Source organism: Nicotiana tabacum, chromosome 13 (genome assembly GCF_000715075.1).
Source record: "Nicotiana tabacum cultivar K326 chromosome 13, ASM71507v2, whole genome shotgun sequence".
Classification (NCBI taxonomy): Eukaryota; Viridiplantae; Streptophyta; class Magnoliopsida; order Solanales; family Solanaceae; genus Nicotiana; species Nicotiana tabacum.
This window is the reverse complement of record NC_134092.1, coordinates 35,903,791-35,911,515: the sequence shown is the minus strand read 5'-3', so window position 1 is coordinate 35,911,515 and position 7,725 is coordinate 35,903,791. Positions and strand designations below refer to the sequence as shown.

At 39.7% G+C, this 7,725-nt stretch overlaps 1 protein-coding gene across 1 annotated transcript; it reads left to right on the top strand.

Annotated features, from left to right (window-relative positions):
- Positions 1 to 1,331: 1,331 nt before the first annotated feature.
- Positions 1,332 to 5,787, top strand: LOC107774618 (uncharacterized). Its single transcript, XM_075228725.1, has 6 exons — positions 1,332 to 2,275; positions 2,368 to 2,788; positions 2,871 to 4,677; positions 5,260 to 5,348; positions 5,436 to 5,447; positions 5,578 to 5,787. The coding sequence occupies exons 1-6, from the start codon at positions 1,332 to 1,334 to the stop codon at positions 5,785 to 5,787; spliced, it is 3,483 nt and encodes a 1,160-aa protein (XP_075084826.1).
- The last annotated feature ends 1,938 nt before the right edge of the window (positions 5,788 to 7,725 follow it).

The following is a 7,725-nucleotide window of genomic DNA, read 5'->3' as shown; positions in this document are numbered from 1 at the left end:
ATTACACAAGAGATTTGAAGAAGGTGTTGAGGAACAAAGCAAGGAGAAGGCAGTTATGGTGAGTTCTGATGCAATTGGGACTGCTGCAAATTCAACAAAGGTCCTAACTAGTGGAAAGGTGGTTGGTAAGCCTACTACTAATCATGCCAAGCAGGAATGGATGCAAGCAAGTAAGAACAAATACCAACGAGATAATGGGAGTCACATTGTTGATAACAAATAAGGAAAGGAAGCTGACAAGGGTAAAGGGAAGGCCAAAGTTGAGGAAGTTGCAACCAAGAACAAGTTTAATTCACTAGAGGTTGAGGAAGTTCATCAGCCTAGTCTACAAATTACTGAAGGCAAAGGTGAGGATCATAGAAATGGTAAGAAGAAGGAACATGGGGAAAAGCAAGCTAAGAAGGGCCAGGAGAAGGAAAAGAAAGTCAATACTAAACAGGAACATAAGCATGTGAAGAAGGAAGCAGTTGAGAAGGTGGTGGAAAATGAGCATAATGGTAACCCTATTCCTTCTGGGATTCAGTCTTCAGCTCCTAAAGATGATCAAGAATTAGCTAAGGCTAATTCTAGTGTTGCTAGTGATCAACGTACTGATGAAAGGGCTAATAAGGAATCCACAATCAACTGGGTTCATAAAAGGTTTGGGACTAGCAATGAGGAGCTAAAACAACTCAATGTGACCATAAACCAATCTTGTCATGTGATTCCATCTCAAACATTTAAAGATTCTGGGCAGATTGAGGATCTTGATGAGGTAAACTCTACAAAGGTCTTATGGAGTGATGCAACTGAGGTTAAGGATGATCAGTTAGGCACAACAAAGACAACAGAAGTCAAGGTGAAGAAGGATAACAAGCCAAGCTCACTTGGCGATAGGTTGGCGATGCCAGGCCTAAAGCCAGGCTCCTCAGGCGTTAGGGTGGCAACGCCAGGCCTAAAGCCAGGTTCACCTGATGAGGCAGCTATAGTAAACCCCAACCTTAGTCCAACTGGAGAGATATTGGCCTATGTAGATGGTATTCCAGTATATGGATTGGAGAACAAACTTGATGGAGATGTTAATGTGAAGATTAGGGATGATATAGTGGGTTCAGACCAAATTTCAGGCAATGGTAAGGGTGGTGATCTCACTAGAACAGGAGGGATCCACCACAAATTTCAGGCAAAGATCCACCACAACCTTCAAGAATAATATCCAGGAGGGTAGCTTCTCTATCTAAATGATGATGATCAAAACATTAATATGGAACATAAGGTCTGTGAATACACAACAGGCCTTTCCTAGGGTGATCAACATGAATAGGGAGCATAAGTTTTGTGTAGTTGCATTAATGGAGCCTTTTCAAAAGAAGGGACTCATTGATAGACATAGAAGGAGGTTGAATATGGAGACTGCTTATGCAAATATTAATGGGCAAATATGTTTGTTCTTCGATGCAGTGGTTGAATGGGAATTAGTGGAGGATACTGAGCAACAGGTGATTGTGAGAGTGTTTCACCATGACCTAGTGCAGCACATGATGATGACATTTTTTAATGCAAAATGTTCAACAATGGAGAGGTTGGAATTGTGGGATCACTTCTATTACTTAGCAAGTGATATGGAATTACCATGGTTGTTAGGAGGGGATTTCAATGTGGTATTGCATGAAGATGAGAAAATAGGGGGACTTCCAGTACACCCTCCTGAATATGAGGATTTTGCATTTTATGTAAACTCTTGTGGTTTATTTGAGCAAGGGTATAAAGGAAGTCCATTTACATGGTGGAATGGGAGATCCAATGCTGAGTGTATATTGAAGAGATTGGATAGGATTTTTGTGAATTTGCCATTTCAGAACATGTTTCAAACCATTGAAGTTGAGCATCTAATCAGAACTGGATCATATCATGCACCATTGCTAATGACATGTGGGGTGCAGACAACCAATTTTGTCAAGCCTTTCAGGTTCTTGAACTTTTGGACAAAGCAAGCTACATTTATGGATGTGGTGAGGCAGAATTGGGAAGCTGATTTCATAGGGAATCTGTTTTTGATGTTCAAGCAGAATATCAAGAGGGTGAAGGCAACACTTTCAAAATGGAGTAGGGAAACATTTGGTGATACCTTCAAGCAATTGGTTATTTTGGAGGACATTGTTAGGGTGAAGGAGATGTTGTTTGAAGAAGAGACTACAACTGAGAATAGGATTGTGCTTCAAAAGGCTCAATCTAAATTGAAGAAATACTTGAGTATTGAAGAGCAGTATTGGAAGCAAAAAGCTGGGATAATTTGGTTTGCTGAATGAGATAGAATACAAGTTTCTTTCATAATTATGTCAATGGAAAAAGAAAGAAATTGCGACTGAAGAGGATCAAAACTGGCAGTGGGGTATGGATTGAAGACCAGGAGCAATTGGCTACAACTTCAATAGACTTCTATCAAAAACAGTTCACAAATGAAGGTGATGCTTTTGAATTTTCCTTGCTCAATAATGTACCTTCAATGATCACTATGGATCAGAATTCGGAACTTAGCAGATTGCCAAGAATTGAAGAAGTAAGGGCATCAGTTTTTGAGCATAATAGGGAGAATGCTAGTGGTTTTGATGGATTCACTAGCCTGTTTTATCAAACATGCTGGGATATTATTGGTGCTAATGTACACAACATGGTGCTACACTTCTATGGAGGAGCTGCATTGCCTAAATCCATCACTCACACCAATCTAGTGTTGCTGCCCAAGAAACCTAGAGTTGAGACTTTCTCTGACTTAAGACCTATTAGTTTGAGAAACTTCATTAACAAGGTCTTGTCTAGGGTGTTACATGATAGATTGGAGAGTTTTTTTGCCATCTCTAATATCTCCTAATCAATCCAGATTTGTAAAGGGTAGGAGTATATTTGAGAACATCTTATTGACTCAAGAAATTATCACTAACATAAGGTTAAGGGGAAAGCCAGCTAATGTGATGATCAAGCTTGATATGGCTAAGGCTTATGATAGGGTTTCATGGAAGTACTTATTGCATATGCTAAGGAAGATGGGATTTCCTGAGCACTTCATCAACATGGTGTGGAACTTGATGTCAAATAATTGGTATTCAGTATTGGTGAATGGGCAGTCCTCAGGGTTCTTTAAGTCTACAATGGGTGTGAAACAAGGAGATCCCCTATCTCCAGCATTGTTCATTCTGTCAGCTGAGGTACTTTCCAGGTCTTTGAATAAGCTCTTTGAAGATAAGTCATTTGTGGGATTTGGAATGCCTAAGTGGTCTGATCCTTTAAACCACTTGGCATATGCTGATGATACGATAATCTTTGCATCTGCTCATCCTCCTTCCTTGAGCAAGATTATGGAAGTGGTGGGGAACTATGAGAAGATATCAGGTCATATGATCAACAAAGATAAGAGTTCATACTACATGTATTCAAAGGTTGCTAATCAGGCAGTTGGAGCTATTACAGGATTTGCAAGAGGTAAATTCCCCTTCACATATCTAGGGTATCCTATTTTTTACACTAGAAGGAGGAAGGACTATTATAAGGATCTTATCAAGAAGGTGAAGGCTAAATTGCATTCATGGAAAGGAAAGCTGCTGTCATTTGGAGGAAAGGCAACACTCATCTCTAGTGTGTTGCAAAGTATGTCAGTTCACATGTTATCAGTCCTTGATCCACCAAAAAACATCCTGGAGCATCTACATAAGACTTTTTCTAGGTTCTTTTGGAGCACAAAGGAAGAAGGGAGAAGCAGACACTGGGCTTCATGGAAAAATCTTTGCCTTCCTAAAGAGGAAAGGGCCCTAGGTTTTAGGTACTTACATGATGTCTCAAGGGCACTGTTTGCTAAACTATGGTGGAGGTTTAGGACCACAAAATCTTTGTGGTCTAATTTCATATGGAATAAGTATTGCAAGAAGGAGCTACCAACAGTGGTGCATTTTAGAGGAGGGTCTCATGTTTGGAGACAAATACTGAATGCTAGGGAAGAAGTAGAACATGAGATCGTATGGGAATTAAAGAGTGGAACCACTAATATTTGGAATGAAAATTGGACTGGATTGGGTGCACTTTATCACGTATTACCTGAAGACTTTCCAATCAATGAAGATCTTCAAAAGGTGGTAGAACTGCGGCAATGGGAAGCATGGGATGATCAGCTGCTAGATCAAACTTTCAATGAGGAAATTGCAGAACATATAAGGCTAAATGTGCATTATGAAGGCAGTGGGGGATATTGGGATAGGCCATACTGGATGCCAACTCCTTCAGGCAAGTTCAGTGTTAGCAGTTCTTGGCAAATATTAAGGCATAGGGTTGATCTTAATCAGGAATTCAAGTTAATATGGATTAAAGGTTTGCCATTCAAGATATCCTTCTTCTTGTGGAGATTGTGGAGGCAGAAAATAGCCATTGATGACATGTGGAGAAAGCAGGGGCAAATGGTGATGTCTAGGTGTTGGTGTTGTCAGCAGCCCCAAGAGGAATCCATTGAGCATATATTTGTCACAAGTCCTACTGCCTCTAAGGTATGGAACTTGTTCATAGGGGCTGCTGGAATTACTATGCAATTGATTCAATTGAAGCAAATTATAAGGCATTGGTGGTATGCTCAGTGTTGTCCAAAATTAAAGCCACTATTTCAAGCAGTACCAGCTATCATCACTTGGGAGCTTTGGAAGAGAAGAAATGCAGGTAAACATGGGGGTTCAGTGTCCACAAATAGGGTGATTCATGAGATAAATAGGACATTGCATCAACTGGCAAGGGTGAGGTATGCTTGGATGCCTAATATTCCATTGTTATGGCCAGACATGATTCAATACTTTGAAGGATATAAACCTATATTGATCACTACAAGAGTAACATGGCAACTTCCTTTTCATGGTTAGTACAAATGTAATATTGATGGAGCCTCAAAGGGCAATCCTGGACCTACCTCCCTAGGCTTTTATATGAGGGATAATGAAGGTGATGCGGTGTATGCTAGGGTAGTAGACCTGGGAGTGACAACTAATGTGGTAGCTGAAGCTAAGGCTATTCTTCAAGGGTTGGAATACTGTATGGAGCATGATCTTCACCCTCTCATATTGGAGACTGATTCATTGGTGATGAAGAAGGTGATAGAAGGGGAATGGGATCCTCCTTGGGTAATTGCACAGGATGTGAAGAAAAGTATAGAGATGAAGGACAACTTCAATGTGATCTTTCAACATGTGTTCAGAGAAGGCAACTCAGTGGCGGATTTTATAGCTAACATTGTGTTTTCTTTTGCAGGTACATCTGAGTTTCATTCATTATCTGAATTGCCTAGTGTAGGGAGGAGGTTGATCAATCTAGACAAATCTCAATCACCTAACCTTAGGGTTAGGATAGCAAAGAGAAGAACCCCAGACTGATGACTTCACAGGATTGGACTCTGCAAAACCTGCATGTTTCTTTGTCTCATTCAGTATGCTATTAAGGTACTTTCCAATGGTATTAGCATGGTCCTATGCTCATTCTGAGGGTGCTTTGATAGTGTACAGAAAAAATACGATAAGCAGGTGTGGGATTGTACAATTTATCCTACTTCTGATATGTCCAAATGCTAAGGAAAATGCTGAACCCATCATATGGTATTTCTGGAGATTGTTGAATCATTTCTCAGTGGTATTAGCATGCTTTGATGCTCAATCTGAGGATGGTTTAGCAATGTTTAGAATGATGTCTACATTAAAGGTTCTAGTAGGGAAGGATCTGAGTTACAAGGTCACAAAAGGAACAGTTTCAAAGCCTGGCCTTTGCCTTGCAAAGCCTGCTTAAAGCCAGCTCAATCCTGGCTTTTGCCTTGCAAAGCCGGCCTAAAGCCAGCTCATGCCTGGCTTTTGCCTTGTAAAGCCTGCCTAAAGCCAGCTCAAGCCTGGCTTTTGCCCTACAAAGCCTGCCTAAAGCCAGGCTCCTCTTCTACATAGTAATTTTGATGAGTGAGCACATGATTAATACTTGGACAAAATCGGTCCACTGCATATGGAGATCATATAGTAGCTACACTTGGAAGACTATGCTAGCTTCAACTCTGTGGTGGAGATGTTTGGAATTCATTTTAGCCTATAAATAGTATACCATGGTGCCTGGTGAGAGCATGATAGGTGCTGCTTGGTATTTGCCAATGACAATTGGATTCACATACACTGATAGGAGAAGGAAGCATTCAACTTATTATGTTGTAATAGCTAGTTCATTAGATTTTAGATTTTCTATCTTTTTAATAGCTAGTAGCTTCATGCAACTTCTATTTTGGTTGGGACATCTTGTAAGCTTTGGACCCATTTTGGGATTTTATTTATATATTAGCCACTAGGCAAGTGCTGCCGAGTGGTATAGTTGCTTAAAAAAAATACAACACCTACTAAGTGCTTCACCATGAGTAATTTGGTATTGGAGTAGGGAAAATATTATGATTTCTTCAATTCTGGTCTAACGTAAGTTCCTTATAGAAAGAACATTTAGCTTGAATCTCTTCAAAATTTTAAGAGACCAAAATGAAGCCAAAATAGTCTCAAATCTTAAAGTGATCTTGAATGGAATGTGGGCCCACTTCAAGTGGAGACTAACCACTTTAATCTTCAAAATATATGACATATTGCAAGACCTTTTAAGAATCATATTAATGTTGGGGGGGGGGGGTGCCACGTTTTTGGACCCTTAAGCTTATCCCTAAAGTCTTAATTATCTACTAATGATTTATTTAACTAATTAATCCCTCATTTAACCACTAATCAATCAATTACTCATATAATTAAGAATTATCTCAAATTACTTAAAATTCTACTTATTTTAATACACGTTATACATCGTATTATCACGGTCATATGGTACCTTGTATGGTATTAGTCCATAACTATCGGGTATTATAGCTCGGACCGTATTTTATTCCAAATAGACAACCTTCAATGAAACTCATTTTCTTTAATTCGTGTACCATTTATCCTTCATGGCACTTACTTATCGCTCGTTATAAATAGTATAAATACGTTAACCCCAAGATAATCTCATCCCTGAGTCTACGTCGATTCACTGAAGACGAAACGTTTACGTACGAAACGCGAGATGTAACATCCTTCCCCCTTTAGAAACATTCGTCCTCAAATGTTTAACTCCCCGGGATCTATATAACTTTGGCAGAGTCGACTTTGTAACAATACTACTACCAACTCTTCTTGTAGAACTCAATAATTCAACGCCACATAGGACCACAATCATCAATAACGACAATTGCCTCACACGACCAATGACAATAACTAACATAAGAATTCATACACGTACCTTAAGGTTGTGATGTCTCAGTCAGACCCTTCTTTGGAGGAGGAAATAAGTAGGGATATCTAGACTTCATGTCTTCCTCGGGCTCCCAGATCATATCTTCTACATTTTTGTTTCTGCAAAGCACTTTCACCGAAGCTACGTCTTTAGTTCTCAATCTCCGAACATGTCTGTCTAATATAGCAATGAGAGTTTCTTCATATGATAGCTGCTCTGTGACCTGAACGTTGCCAACTGCCAGGATTCTGGAAAGATCTCCGATACATTTATGGAGCATAGACACATGAAAGACTGGATGTAGAGACTCTAAGTCCGAAGGCAAGTCTAACTCATATGCTACTTGGCCTACCTTGCGTATGATCCTATATGGTCTAATGTACTGAGGGCTAAGTTTTCCTTTCTTACCGAACCTCATGACACCTTTCATCAGTGATACCT

What these genes read in the sequence shown, in the direction of transcription:
- LOC107774618 (XM_075228725.1), top strand. Translation starts at nt 1,332, where the DNA reads ATGGAGCCTTTTCAAAAGAAGGGACTCATTGATAGACATAGAAGGAGG. An exon ending in TGAGAAACTTCATTAACAAG is followed by an intron (nt 2,789 to 2,870) that starts GTCTTGTCTAGG and finishes AGATTTGTAAAG; the next exon opens with GGTAGGAGTATATTTGAGAA. An exon ending in TTGGAAGAGAAGAAATGCAG is followed by an intron (nt 4,678 to 5,259) that starts GTAAACATGGGG and finishes TTTCTTTTGCAG; the next exon opens with GTACATCTGAGTTTCATTCA.